We start from the raw sequence: 15,753 nt of genomic DNA, 5'->3' as shown, positions 1-15,753 counted from the left end.
ATATTATATTTTACTTCTTCCATTTTAGATTCATCATGAATCGGACCATAAATTTTGATTTTTATTAAATGATGAACTAGAAAAAAATATAAATTGTTCACAAGGTGTGTTTTATATGTTTATCTAGATGTTACTTTTAAAAATATATTTACACTGAGATAGTTTTACACTTCAATAAATTTACTGAATACACCCTTTTTTAAATTTCTATTTTGACCAAAAGTAGTGATGAATTAACTCAGGTTTTAAGTATACTGTAGTAAATATGATCTCCAAATGACAAATTCACAAATGTTGAAAGTTGTGGGTTGAATTTCCAATTTTATTATTGACAGTAAATCTGATTATCAAATTTGTAATACTATAAGGCAATTACAATGTTTAAAATAGCTGATCTCATAAATATTTAAAATAATTTATGCTGCATCAAGTAGCATTCTTATTTAAGGAATATATGTCAATGCGCTTATTTCTTTAATTATGTGAATCTAAAAATATACAGTCAAAGGTGTTATGAATTTAGACGAACTGGCAAAATTCCACCAGTCTGTAGAACATGCCTACAGATCGGACCATAAAAATTCCTACCTGAATGATCATTTAAAACCTAGTTGACTTTTTACAATTTCAATACACTTTGCTTTCTTATTGGATTATTTTGTTATTAATAAGATTAATAAAAGAACCTTTGGTACTTTATTGGACTATATAATAAATCGTAATAAGATTTGATATATATATTTAACAATCTGCCCTCAAACTGGTTTTACTAATCCCTTTTTAGTACGTAGAATAATTAAGTATAAAAACATTTGTTTTTAAACCTCCTGCAGGTAACCTCTGGCTAAACAATACACAATTGTTAATGTTATTAATGAGATTATTATAAAGTCAAAAGCTAACGGCAAACGAAAAAAAAATCTATAACATTTACTTATTTTCACCCCAGTCAATTTAACAGAAAATTAACGTTTATTTGGTATTTTGATTATATTATACAGGAAATTTGTTTGTTTTTATTTCAAAGTTAAGCGGAACAGGAATAATTGTATTGAAAATTCAATACTGTTACATCTCTACCTGGTTGTCAAAGGCAGAAAAAGCAGCAGCTTGAAGCAACAATCAATAATAGCAATCGATATCGAAAATTCTAAACCACAACTTAAATTGCTTTTTATATTTGGTAACATGACATCTTACGTTCGATTGTAAATTGTACAATAAATGAAATTAGACCATGGTTAAATAGTAAGCATAGTACTTCCATGATCAGACGAACATAGAAAACATCAAATACAAAACCCTAATCGTATTACATGTTAGCTGTTGTTTTTATATTTTAAAGTGAAATCATTTTATGTTTTACTTCTTTAGTAGGCTGAAGTATTGATTTGTATAGTTTTGTTAATAGGCATTCAAAATCCAACTTGGAATGACAGCTATTTTTGTTAAGCTCTAACTAATGGTCTCCCACCTAGGTTGGTAAGACAGATTTGATATGTAGTAAAACAAATCTTATTTTAGTCTACTGCGTATATTGGTATATTGCGAAATTTAAAAAAAAAAAGAATTAACTTAGCTAAAAAATTATAATGAGTTATGAAAAAGAGTATCGGTAGCCTTCTTTGTAATTATAGTTTTCCAAAACAGATAAATATATACATTTTCATTATTTGTTCTTCAATTCATGTTTTAAATTTTGTATTTACTGGTATGTTTGCTGTATAGTGGTTTTTGTCCTCGGTCTTTAATATCTTTCTCGGTATATAGGCAAATTGTTTTTACTATCAAACAATCTTCATAGGTTTTCATTTGTCGTCAAAACATTATTTTTAATATTTGTATAGAAAATTTAGAAGAGAGGTTTAACCTCAGTAAGAGCAATTCCTAATAGTTTAACTATAAATGCAGAAACAAATAAGTATGTGCATAGATTCAAGACCAGCTAAAAATTAGAATTCACAAGACTGTGCTAATATGAAAGTCTTAAAGAAATGCTTTTGGGGGAATTGATAGCTGAACTACTTAATTATAACCAGGAATCCTTTGTATAATTTCATGAACACTGTCTTTATGTTCATTGATAGGGACTCAAACATATGAAATTAAGAATGGAAATGGGGAATATGTCAAAGAGACAACAACCCGACCAAAGAGCAGATAAAAGCTGAAAGGCCACCAAGGGGTCATCAATGGAGCAAGAAAATCCTGCGCTTCAGCCATCCCCTAAATATAACCTTTTTGATGACACTTACAAAACCAAGTATACATTTATCTTCTCTCATGGTTCCACAGCAGCCACAGAATGCTAACAATGCTATGAGTCCTCCACCACCTAATATTAAATATGTCCCAATTTCAAATAAATTTGTATGAACTATAACAGAGATTTCTCTTGCACTAAAGTCTGTCACTAACAACCACACTCCAACAGCTAAAGCTCCACATCCCATAATCTGAAAAATATTTTTTTTAGAGTTTTAGTGCTCATCAATTTTGATTAAATTTGAAATAACAATTATAAGAGGAATTTTAAGATCTATTTATAACCATATAGCTATTATCATTTCTTCATTTCTCTACCACCAATCAGTGTTTCATTGGTCAACTATTTTTCATGAATTTGTTTTCTTACTTAAAACTTTTTATTTTTTGGTAAATGTTAATTTCCTGGATTCAGTACCAATATATTTGTTTCTATTAAAAGAATTTGTTTTAAATCTTCTTTGTATGCTCTTGTTTATAAAATATAAATATGAACATCTTCAAAAAATGGACAACATATATAAATATACAAAAATCTTATTGACAAATCATACAACAAAAACATCAAGGGTTTTTATAATAAAAGTACACTAAGCCTTAAATATTTTAAATTAACTATGGGAGCCAGAAAGTTTTTTTCCACCAGTTATATACATCTTCATAATAACAAAAGTAAATAGCTCTCAACATTATAAGGGACTTGTTACAATAAGCAGTGTTATAAATCACAATAAGATTCTTAACCTTCCAGTTATAAATGACAAATTCATATATCTTCTCTTTGTTCACCTTTCCTAAGTTTAAAAAGTCTTAAATATGGGTCAGACTTAATGTAATCATCTATGTACTATCAATGCCTAAGGCAAAGTGAAATCCCAAAGTCAATGATATTCAGTGCATACTTAAAACAATATATCAGCATTTTTTTTGTCTGTTTACAACATGTACTTTGTGAAGTTTAGTACATGTACAGGATTGTTATGAACCTACAAAACCACAGATGTTTTTTTTATTGACGACACTATTTGAGAAAATATTATAGAGGGATGAAAAAGGGAGGATAAATGAACATAACTTAGTGATATTTGAGTAATAATAATTAAAAATTGTTTTGCTGTTCATTATAAAAATCTATCCTATATCTGACCTTACTCCTCTTTAAGAGTCACTATATATGAAAAATATCATTAAGGGAAGAAAATAGGGGGGATAAATGAAATTTTCCAAAATGATATTTGGATAAATAGAATTTAGAAATGTTCAAGCTGTTCATCATACATATCTACCCTATATCTTTTCATTCTGTATAACTATGGGAATACAGAATGTGAAAAAGATTCTTTCACTGTGTCCTTTCTAATTTTTTATTGTGGTTAATGTTCCCGTCTAATTGATGTCTATCTCTTTATTTCTATCACATGATCAACACTATGATAGAGACTATAAACCTTGTTTGTATAAACAAATATAAAACCTCACACTTTTATTATTATTCTTTACTAGAGGGCAATGTTTAATCTAGTCCTATAAATAAGATAAACCAACGACCTTTAGCTTTTGACAGTTCACTGATTCATATAAAAATTAAACTCATTCTATTTCAATGAGAATGTTATTTCTTAAAACAGGGTGAAATCAACATCACACAAATCAAATTTAAAGTCCAAAGTAATATTCTAGTAACAAAGGTATTTAAAATCTGAACAACAATACAAACTACAGATTGGGGACATTCTTAAATTATCACACTTTAAATGGTTGTAAACACAATACTGTATTATACATATTATCTGATTTTCCCAGTTTATTTTTGACAGTATGTTGAAATACATGTAAACAATTTCAAATGTCCAGTTTTTTCTAGTTCAAAGTAAACTTTGGACTCATTATAGGCTGTCAATGTCTTAACCTTTATTAACATATAACTAGAGGATAATAATCAAATATATGGATAGGTTCTAAATACCAGAGGCCATTTTTTTTTATGTAAATGCATATTCAGGATGATCACCATTTCAAAAATACATTGTTTTGTACAGAAAAAACATGCTAAATTCATATGTTTTAAAAGCAAGCTTTAAAGACTTTGTTAAAAAAAAAACTATCCAGGATAGGTACTTACAGTACCTCTAAGATTCAAGGTCCAATAAATTTAAATGTGGTTACAACAATTTGTAGTAAAGTAAAAAAAATAAAAAGGTAAAGGATTCTGCATTTCTAACTTATTGTTCGTTTATGTCCCTGAAATCATTACAAAGCCCTGATTATAATATAATTCATTTTACCCTTCAAACGGAATTTAAGTGGATTATTCTCTTGTATTGTTGTCTCAAATTGGCTTCAGTATAAATATCAAAACTTACTAAAACAACAATATTATAACAATGTAGAGCACTTCTGAGACATTTAAAACATGGTGTTTGTATTTCCACTGTTGTAGACTGTCTCCTGTACAGCCGAGGATCTTTATGCTTCAAGTAACCATCATCCCGATGGTTCATGTCCATAGAATTGGCTCGTTTATGTTTTAATGGCTGCAAAATACAATAATGCAAAACATTACAACAAAGTCATTGCAATCTATAAAATAAAATATGCACTATAATTATCACCAAGCCTCTGCTTCATTCTCTGTTGTCTAGTAAACTTATAGTTCAATGACAACAAATTAGTGCTACTTGGCCTTAATATAAACAAAGTCATTCCAAAATAGCATTACTTCATGAGCATTTTTGACAATTTGTCAAAATAAACATTAAGCAATTGTTTATATGGACAAATGGATAGGATAATAGTTTTCATATTATTTTGTACAATATTTAATGCAACAGTGAGCATCTACTATAGAAAAGTAACATTGAATGTAACATGCAACCTCTGATTATATGAGAGTAGTAAACAAAATAACATCTTATATATCTCATACTTAAAAATATTTATTGACAAGCATATTTATTTAGGACAGAAAACATCAGAACTTTAAATCTTCAGAACAAATGTACTAAATATTTACATCTGCACAACTGAATAATACACAATTATCTATGTGGGTTTTTCAAATATGTTCTCAAAAATATACTTTACCATTTAACTATCTTATCTGTTCAATATAAATAACCTCAAATAACTATCAAATACTTGGGCTTTCCTTATATATCTAAGGTGTATTTAATATCCGTCATTGTAAGTTCAATGAGTATTGCGAAATACAGGTGTGGATCACAATAAGTATATAATCTCAAGAAGTTAAGATCCCTGATTTCTTATTGATTTAAACTTTTAATTTCACACTGACCACAAGTTTGTTGTTAAATAGTCCATTGCTCTCAAAAGGTTTACTTAACTGCCAAATGATACTGAAATAAACTGGCTGTATCTTTTATAAAGCAATGTAAGGATTCCACTTAGAAAAGTTATTTGGGCCTTGATTTCAATTCTTAGATTAATTAGGGATTTTGTCTTCATTGTTTTATTTGCTACACCAACAATATGTATGGTAAGATCTTATTATACAAATCCTTGGCTACACCAATCTATAAATTCTAAATGGATCACTTGTAATATAGCAAGGATTTATATAGTAAGGTCTTCCTATACAAATCCTTGATTACAGTTATAATTGAAATTACACCAACATGTAAACATCAATTGACCCTTTCTAGATATTTACTTTTTTTTTGTGTTTCTGTACCTTATTAATTTGCAGTTTCAAAATGTTCATAGTTATAAATTCATGTTAGGACGTTGTTCATTCAGATCTCATTAAGATCCCGAAATTGTTTCCATTATATTAGATCTGTCAGTTAAGGCTAATTTCGGATCTTCATTTCTTAAGTCATTTCATCTAGCATAATACTTGTGTATTCTAAACTCTCTCTCTCTTACTTCAGAACTAATATTACTTTTTAAGTCGTTCCGAAATATGTTATTCATGTTTCATCTACACCAAATGAGGAAAAACGTGTATCTGATTAAATGTGTGTACTTGACAACAAAATATGCAACAACAAAAATCTTAAAAAAAAGATGTTACTCCTTGCCTAATAATCACCACAAAGATTTGACAAGTCTGTTACATACGTTAGCTGGGTTATTTTGTTATACTCCTAGGATCTAATATAAAGTTTAACTTGATTTGAGGGTCCTACCGTAAAGAAAAGATAATGAACAAGACCAAGCTTATAATGTGTTGCCAGACAAGCATTGTGTCTCTATAAAACGGCAAAAGTACTATTTTAATTAAGCGTCAAACAGTAGCCTAACAAAGTTACCGTAAACTTAATTTCGTAACTTATGCTGCAAAAAGCAGTTCACATTTTTTTCGTTGACAGTTATAATAATAACTTTTATCATGTGGTGACAGGTGGTTTTTTTTCCTTCAAACTACGATCAGCTATTCATCTAATATAGTTTTCTTCTGCAGACACGAGGATTTCTGTTACTTCTTACAGCCGAGAGTCGACAGTAAATGATTTATAATCGAACATTGACAAAATATTTAAAAGAAGCTTGCTATATATATTTCAGGTGCGGATCAAACCATTTAAAAAAGGGGGTTCCAACCACATGTCCCCATTCAAATGCATTGATCGTCCAAAAAAGGGGGTCCAACTCCAAGATCCCACTGGATCTGCCACTGTATTTAGAACAGAAACAATACTATGTATCAATTAAATTCTATAAATAAAGGTACCATTACGGTATACCGCTATTCAAGTCATAAATCGATTGAAAGAAACCAAATTCGGGTTATAAACTAAAACCGAGGGGAACACATCAACTATAAGAGGAAAACAACGAAACAACAGAAACACTCAAGTGCAACAAAACGACAATGCAACATTCATAGAAACGAACTATTAGATTAGAACTGCCATATTCCTGACTGAATTTAAGAAAAAATGCACCACCACCCCTTTGTGTCTCAGGTTGAGGTTAAGCAACCTGCTTTAATAAACAAGAATGGTTTATTCCTTTAATACGTGACTTTTATTCTTCATGAATCGTGACAATGATCGCCTGGTTTTTTTTTAGCACCCAGGTAAAATCGATTGACATAACTATCTTGCTCATAAGTTATATGGATAAATTCAATGTATACATGCCTATGTAATACAATTATTTATAATATCAGAGACATACGCAAGTGACAGTACTATATATGTCTCTGCTAAGTACATGTAAGTATTTTGCTTGTTTGCTTTCATTTTGTAAATTAAGATTTCTGATTGTAAATACCGCATACAATGTGGGATATTGATCCGAACAACAACATGCACCTTAGCTTTGTCGTGGTCTCTGAGCTAATTATCAGATACTTTTATCTCAAATTGTGTACATAAACTTTGTATGCAGGAATTTCTAATGTCAAAAAAATCCGGAAATCCCTTTGTCAATGTAGGTAAAGTTAAAGCAAATACATTATTAATCAAGTTTTAACTTCTATCAAGGAATTATACTTGAGATGTCTTTTTCTTTCTGTCGGTTGCATTTAACAAAATACTATAGACACGGTATTACAGCCTGCCCAGCATCTAAATCATTTGGTATCATCAGTGGCGGATCCAGAACTTTTTTATGTAAAGGGGGGCACTGTTTTTTCATTTGAGGGGCCCGCTACAGTCATGTTTCAGTGATTTCCTAATTCATCAATCAAATTTTTCCCACGAAAGGGGAACCAAGGCCCCTCTGGATCCGCCTTTGATCATGTCTTTGTTCTACTTAAATTTGTATGTGTTGCTCATCTGTAAAGCACTTTATAATAGTTGCTACTGGATGTTCAGCATTAAGTAAGGATCAAATAATCAGTTTAAAAAAGTAACAGCATTTTAAAGGTTGAAGATTGGAAGTTAAAAAAACTTTGTATTGTGCTACTTTAAAGTCATTGTTTTAATGTACTATTAGAGTAAAATCAAACTACGACTTTCACAATTTTTAAGTGTGAGCGGAAATCGCAAGTGCTCCATCGTCGCATGTCAACGTACCGGAAAAGGTAAGCTTAGACCCGTACGATATACGTATTTTGTTTCTGACTAAGTCTATTGTATAGGACCGTAAAAAAATATATAATTTACAAAAATCAAACGTTACAGTATATCAATCAACGAAACAAATGGAAGAAAGAGGTCAATGTGACTGTGTATTCATACATCCTTAACAGCCAAAGGACACAATTTTTCGTGGGTCTTACTGTATGACTTACGGAGACGAAAAGGTCGATGTTATTTACGTATCGTGTTCTATCGATTATAAAATGGTGATTGTTTGTATGATTCCGATCGGTACTTGTCCCAAACAATCAATCAAATTCCAAAGAAGAGTAATAGTATACTGTGGATTCATTATTATTCGTTGGATACCAATTTTCGTGGATTTCGTGGGTACAGGTGAACCACGAAATTAAACGTTCAACGAATAACAAATGTATCTGCAAAGTTTATCAAAACCACGAAATCAAATATCCACGAACATGCAAGTTTTTCTCAATCCACGAAAATTGATATCTACGAAAATAAATGAATCCACAGTACAATCGTGATCGTTTTGATTGTCGTAATTGTGTCGTAATTTATACAGTGATTGAGAGAGCACATATTTAAAACAATTTTCTATGGAACTAAGAAATTCAAAATTGGGAATTGCGACCAGCCTCTGTCAAGATTGTTAGGTACAAATTAAAAGCAAGTTCGGAATACACAAACTGAATAAAAAGCCAATGGTGCGGGTCTTCACAGAGTAGACTTTATCACAATGAAATTTCAGAAAGTTCAAAGCAAATCTTTAACCTTTATCTTCCTTTTATTTGATATTTCAATATAAATCATTATCTACGACTGGCTATGTATGTCAAGATGGTCGTCCCAATTCAAATTAAGTATTCTTTTTCAAGTACTATAGTATAGTACGAGTTCAAATGGAAAATTTCATTTTTAGATAATTTTTCTACACTTCTATTTTTGTCATAAACAGACTTGATTTAATGTTGAGTCGAACTTATTAACGTTGGTTCAAACATTATGACGTCAGTGATAACTCCAGGTAAATAAAAATAGGAATATTTAGTGTACCAATATTGACAGGCAGCATGACATATATACACACAAAACAATACACTATGATTTGAAACAGTAAAATATTTTTGTTTTATATTGAAATCCAAATAAAAAGCATTTATCCCGGGTGAACGTATATGATTTTGACGTCATATGAGTATGCAATTTTGTGATGATCTGAGCCGAAATATTTGACTATACAGTATTGCTTTTTCTCACTGTGACCTTTAGTTGCTTACACTCGCTTCATCTAAACTTTATATTTAGATAGTTGTCTCATTGACAATCACCACATTCCCTTATTTTTGTAATAATATACAGACATAGGAAAGACCGATAAAATTATATCATATCATTAAAGACATGTACATGTAGTGTAAACCGCATCCAAACAAATACCTGCGATGCACATTGTTTCCTTCTTACAACATTAAACTTCACAAAATCTTGCTTGTGTGCCCAAGGCGTTCGTGATATTCTGTGTGTATCAAACATCCATAAAAGATTACCTTTGTACTTAAAGAAATATGTGTTTACCGTAAAAGAAACTAACTGTATAAGAATAAATTTATAAAACATGCATATGTTGTGAAAATTAATAACAACATCTTATTCAACACTTGGCTTTTCTCTCGCGGATGAAAGTTAGATATTGATGACGAAAATTGTGAAATACAAAATTTAATAAATTCTAATATTTCTGGGGGGAAAACTTTATTTTCAATAAAATATTAAGAAAAAAACAAAGGCAAGACCTTTTATTCAAGGCACAGGAAAACAGTGTCCCTTATGCTTATCATGACATGTTGCATTGCGTGTGGTCTGCCATATATATAGAATAAATCAAGCCATCGTTTCCTCTTTATATTGTTTCAAAATTTGTCATGCCGGACCTTTTAGAGCTTCCCATTTTGCATGGATTTGGTCATTATTGATGGACGTCCTTTAACTTATAGTATAGCTGTTTTTAATATCGTCTTTTTTTCTGGTGCATGGAAAGTTGTCTCATTGAAAATCATACCACTCTGCCTTACTTTCATGCACGAATTGGTTTCTGTGTAATTTCTACATGCACATATAGAATTCCAACATATGCATTTGAATCACTCTTATTTATATACACATAAATTACATGAATGTTTAATGTTAAAGGTTGCGATATTGCAGACTGGCCATCGTGTTAATGGCGTCTTTTTTTCTGTTTTGGTATGAACCTGTTGTATAAAGTCAACAAAAAACGCGATGAACAATTGATTATTTCATTCAAATATTTTGTAAACGAATTACAGGGTTATTTGAAAGCTAGATCAATATTTGATATAATATTGTTGAATCATTCAAAAGATAACATTCCTATATCCTAACATCAACGATATGGTTCGTGTGTGTCACATTAAATGTATTCTTTGGCTATTTTTTTTTAAATACAAACTTATATTTCTGCAAGTTGATGTTGAAGATAATTATTAATTTGGTTTGTTTGTTTGTCTTGCTTTTTTGGGGGGTTGGGGTGGGGTGGAGGAGGGTGCAATATTTTATGGCTTTTGAAGATAAACCGTCTGATCCATCTTTTATTATGTCTGCTGTTGATTTGTTTGTATAGTAATATATTCAAAATCCAGCTCTCTAACTGTTCATCATTTTCGAATGAATTCAATCAAGCCAAATGAGAGACAACAATATCCATTACATCAGATGTATAAGCAGAAGAATAAATTTGCCTACATCATGTCCTTTATTCCATATTTGTTAATACAATCATGGTACAATAAATCATATTTGTTGCTCGAAACTCGAAACAAGAACAAATGTATTTTCGATACTCAGATACACTTAACCATTATTATTTATTTTGCAGCATTAAATATTCAAAATGAGAATTTTATCGATTGCTTCCAAAGCAGTGACACCAAATTCTTCCTTTTCAAACATGCGTTCTATCAAATTTCAACCATTTACAAAAAATAAATAAATGTCGCCCATTAATTTTATGCATAGTGAAATCTTTTCATTTCACCATTTAATTCAACCGGGATCAAGACTGCTACTTCTTGACAGCTTTTGAATTCATTCAATATTTCGTATCGTCTCTGCAACTAGTGTGTTTTTATAATGAATCAGAAAATATCTATACATCTTGCATGCATGTATATGGAAAGGAAAGTACTATACCTGTTCCATCTTGGTTTCTATTGTAAAAATTCTACATCCTTGTTCAGCACTCATCATTCACAACAGAAAGTTTGATGTGCCTATCATTTATTGATTTCAATTTCACACAAATATTTTAACAAACGCGACAAAAACGAGATTGCTATCCTCAATCCCTTGGTTTTAAGATGGCATTATGTCATAGCTCTAATGAATTTAATTATTGGAATGTTTCTTCATGGGTTTTGGAATAAAGGGAGTTTTATTTTTGTCATGTGAAAACCAGAAAAACAATTGACAAAAAGAAGGACCATAAAATATTCAAAGAAATATAGATAATAAATAATGACTGTTTCAGCAACACAATTGGGGATTCCTTGTCGCGGCAAGACAGAGGAGAAGAGACTAGCTTTAAATATATAACAAAACATCGTTTTGGAAAAAGACTATGGGAGAATGTTAAGCGACTGTAAACATTTACAAATATGACAGACAAACACCAACGACACCCATTGAACTATAAGGTTCTTACTTGGGACAGTCACATAACAAAGTGGCGGGGTCTAATATTCATGAAGGAGTTAATATTTCTGGTTCTCCAACCTCACGTTTAACTTTAACCAAAGAGCAGTCAACATGAACAAGAGGTCGTGAACTAAAGAACTGGACAGGCACATCATTAATTTTGATTAAACGTATTGAAACCCCATATTATGTTTCAATTCAGATCACTACAGGTGACTGTATTTCAAGTGTATTATATATGCCCTCGTTTTCACGGTTTCAATCATTTTGTCTATTCATTTTTGTAAAATAAATTTACTGTCACATTGTTCAAAAGAGTTACCGTGAAGCACAAATAAATGAACACTAATGCGATATTTTATCCAAATCAATCGCATTGTACATGCAACCAGGGTCTTTGCTATTTTAATCTTATAAAAGGATGATATATAAAAATTGAATTAAAACGTTGATTACGAATGCACGTGAGTCCGAATGAACTTACCCCAAAACCAAATAAGTATCTGTACCTCATATCTTCGGTAACCTTTCGAAATAAACATCCCTGATTATCCATTGCCTATTGCTTAGTCCATATGAAATAACATTTACCAAAAGCAAAACTGAAGATGAGTATATTTCAAATGTCACATTTCAGTTCAACCAAATCATTATTTGTAACATGTAAGCTAAATTGTTATTTCTGAACCTCTGAATATTCCACTCAGTGGACTCGATTTGAGTCCAATGAGAGAAAACAATAAGACGCAGATAAGTTTTGTTTTATAATTGGCAGCAGGAAAAGAATCCGTATATGGTGTCTATAATATTAGATATCAGAACTTCATCAAAAGTTGCTCCGGACTGTATCTTTTGTCGGATTGATTTTTGATGTAATTACGTTCCGGTAGCGGAAGATTTATCGCCATTACGGACACGATGATACATATAACTAATTTTTATAAGAAAATGCTGACATAACTCACCAGTAGGTAATAGATATTCAACAGACAAAACTTAAAACAAAATTTCAACACCAAGAAATCATGAACGATTGTCTTCAAAACATAATGATATAACAAATTCAAAAGCAAGTTTTACATATGAAAAAAATACGACTGGAAACGTTGAAAACCATCGAGGATAGCTAATTAGATATACATGTATCTCAACCAAAGCATGGGAATGCTAGTGCCCATGCTAGTGGTTTACACGTTGGTGAAATCTTACATTCAATGATTAATAGGGAATAGTCTCTTTCAGGCAAAAGTTATGATCTTATCCATTATATACACAAACAAGATTGGTATGACTGCAAATGAGACATCTCTCCCCCATAGAACAAATGAGACAGCTCTCCCCCATAGACCAAATGAGGAAAAAGGTAAGCAACTATATATCACTGTACAGACTTCAACAATGAGATAAAGCTATAGATTGCAGAACCTACATAATCATATTGTATAGTCAAGGTGTATTTCTATTTTTCTCGTCTCAAATATTCATGAAATATTTGCAACTGAACTTTAAACAAACCAATCAATGAATCCCGTTTTATTCTGGGTACAAAATATATCCACAAAAAAGTTCGTTAAAATTTGTATAAAGGGCAAGAACAATACCATCAGTCGACAAAATTGCTGACCTGAAGGTCCTAGCATATGGGCCACTATCATTTTGTTGTGAACTGAAGTAAAACATGTATGTAATACTCTCTCACCTTTAACATATATTTTAAGTTTGAATATTTATAGTAGGTAAAATTAAATGTCCTGACTGGCCATTGAATTGCTCGGGGTCATAACAAGTCGTAAAAATTCATGTCTGTCCTTTAGCATTTTGTCCTTTTTTAATATCTTGGTTGAAGAGCACACTTACATATGTGTACATTCCAACATACATATTCAATTGCATTTACAGTGGACACATTACGATAACATGTAATCACAACATGCAATTCCATAATTAGATATGACATATTTTTGATAGCTGTCAATGTCACCTTCCATCTCTATCTGATGAAATTGGCAAAACAATACATGTTCGATGTTTAACACCTAATCCAATATATTGTACATTACATAGTGTGTTTTGTACGGCCATACTGGACGCGATGTTTCCATTCAAATGTGTGTTTTTTTTAATCTTTTAACAACTGAAAATACAGGCTACAGTTTAACACCTTAGTCCCTTTCCATTAAAACTTTACAAATATTTAGATTTTTACTTGTTTCAGAACTTTCTGCTTTATGTTTAATAGAATTCTAAATGTATGATATTTTATTTAACATATAATGCATAACCCATGTCACGGCATGTACCAAAACTATAAACATGGTAAATGTCATCATCAAAGAAAAGCAAATATTAATGTAATTTTTATGTAATATATTCTAATAAAAAAGCTTTCTAAATGGAATTACGTAAGAAAAAGGTCGGAAACTATAATGTTAAATATGTAAATATATCACAACATAATTTATCAACAAAAACATATATTGACAAAAATCTGTTTATTTAATTGTATTTTCAAAAATTCAACCCACTATCCATCCCCAAATAAAAGAAGACACACGTTTTTGATGAGAAATCCTAGCAAATATCATAACTACAACATAACTTATGAATAAAAAGATACTGTTTTGTATTTGAATGTGTTGTTGAAAATTTCATTCCTACCCTATCCCAAAATAAAAGCCAACTACTTGATAAAAAGTTGGTATACAACTAGCCACTCTAGAAAAGTGGTTGTCTGAACTTTTTTTAGGTTTTACCACCAACTTTTGTAAAAGACTGACGCAATTTGGGTATTTAAAAAAAATAGTTCTGCAAGGACCACCTCGGTGGAAATAGTCAGTACTGTACGTTTTTGAAGAAGAATCACATCAAACATTTTACAACATGAAACATTCAAACAAATAAAAGTGTTTAGGCTATAAATCTCACTCAACACGACTTCAAATCACTGCATGTCAGTCACGAACATACCTTAGGTGGCTTGCTGCCTGCCCCACCAAGCAAGGCAACGGCTTCCTTTTTTTCCTTATCCTTGAGTTTTCGTTTGCTCTTTTTATCCTTTTCCTTCCCTGATGATGTGTTCGCCATACTGTCAGTATTTACGTTTCTAATGGTTTGCAATGAGTCTTGTATCCGTTTTACCTATGATAAATTATTGTAAATGTGACAATTTCGTTCCCTGTTCATTCTCTCTTCCAAACAAGTGGTACACACACTAAATCCTACCGGGACATATAGGTAAATGCTATGACAAACCACACAAATGTTAAATGGTGTATTAAAGGATATACTGATGTATTATCTCTTAATATTATCTAATATTACAATCTATTAAGGGTAACTCAAATTTGTGAATTTTGACTAGAGGGCAATATACATGCAATAGATAATCCTTTTTGAACATATTTCTGTAACCAAGGAAAGGCAGTTCGTTTAATGTCATTCGATTCTCCAATCGCCTTGACTATACAAGCTATTTCCCGTAAAAATATCATACACTTTAAAGAAAACGTGACTATAATTACTGCGAAGTTTGTATAAAATGGCTTTTACTCGTGATCATTTCATTTTTCTGAAAAAATGTGTTTATTGATCAATGGAATGGTATTAGACACAACACAAAGAAAATTATCCTTGATTTAAATATATGTCGATTGTATGTGTATGTTTACATGGCGGTTGACATCTTACCTTGTTACCTGTATATTAATTCAGGTGAAATGCATATATATTCCTTTCAAATCATAATACCACAATTTGCACA

General features: G+C 30.9%; 1 protein-coding gene and 1 long non-coding RNA gene across 6 annotated transcripts in view; one reads left to right on the top strand and one right to left on the bottom strand.

Moving 5' to 3' along the window:
- LOC134715610 (tetraspanin-18B-like) overlaps window positions 1-15,753 on the bottom strand; it is a 47,445-nt gene that overhangs the window by 14,746 nt on the left and 16,946 nt on the right. For 2 of the 4 annotated variants that reach the window (XM_063577905.1, XM_063577914.1), the window contains exons 2-4: window positions 14,961-15,131; window positions 4,629-4,799; window positions 2,256-2,456 (exon numbers count right to left, since the gene is read on the bottom strand). In XM_063577905.1, coding sequence (XP_063433975.1) covers window positions 2,256-2,456; window positions 4,629-4,799; window positions 14,961-15,131 — 543 coding nt within the window. Of the gene's footprint in view, window positions 1-2,255; window positions 2,457-4,628; window positions 4,800-5,349; window positions 5,506-14,960; window positions 15,132-15,753 lie in introns of those variants that run through there. The other 2 variants (XM_063577932.1, XM_063577922.1) reach the window with 2 other exon arrangements.
- The window catches only part of LOC134715704 (uncharacterized), a 44,103-nt gene continuing 36,531 nt past the window's right edge, over window positions 8,182-15,753 (top strand). Inside the window, exon 1 of one of the 2 annotated variants that reach the window (XR_010106797.1) lies at window positions 8,182-8,257. This is a non-coding gene — a long non-coding RNA (uncharacterized LOC134715704). Of the gene's footprint in view, window positions 8,258-15,126; window positions 15,228-15,753 lie in introns of those variants that run through there. The other variant, XR_010106795.1, reaches the window with a different exon arrangement.

This window comes from Mytilus trossulus, chromosome 1 (assembly GCF_036588685.1).
Source record: "Mytilus trossulus isolate FHL-02 chromosome 1, PNRI_Mtr1.1.1.hap1, whole genome shotgun sequence".
In the NCBI taxonomy this organism is placed as follows: domain Eukaryota; kingdom Metazoa; phylum Mollusca; class Bivalvia; order Mytilida; family Mytilidae; genus Mytilus; species Mytilus trossulus.
Note: the sequence above shows the minus strand (reverse complement) of the source record. Positions and strands in the feature narration are given on the sequence as shown.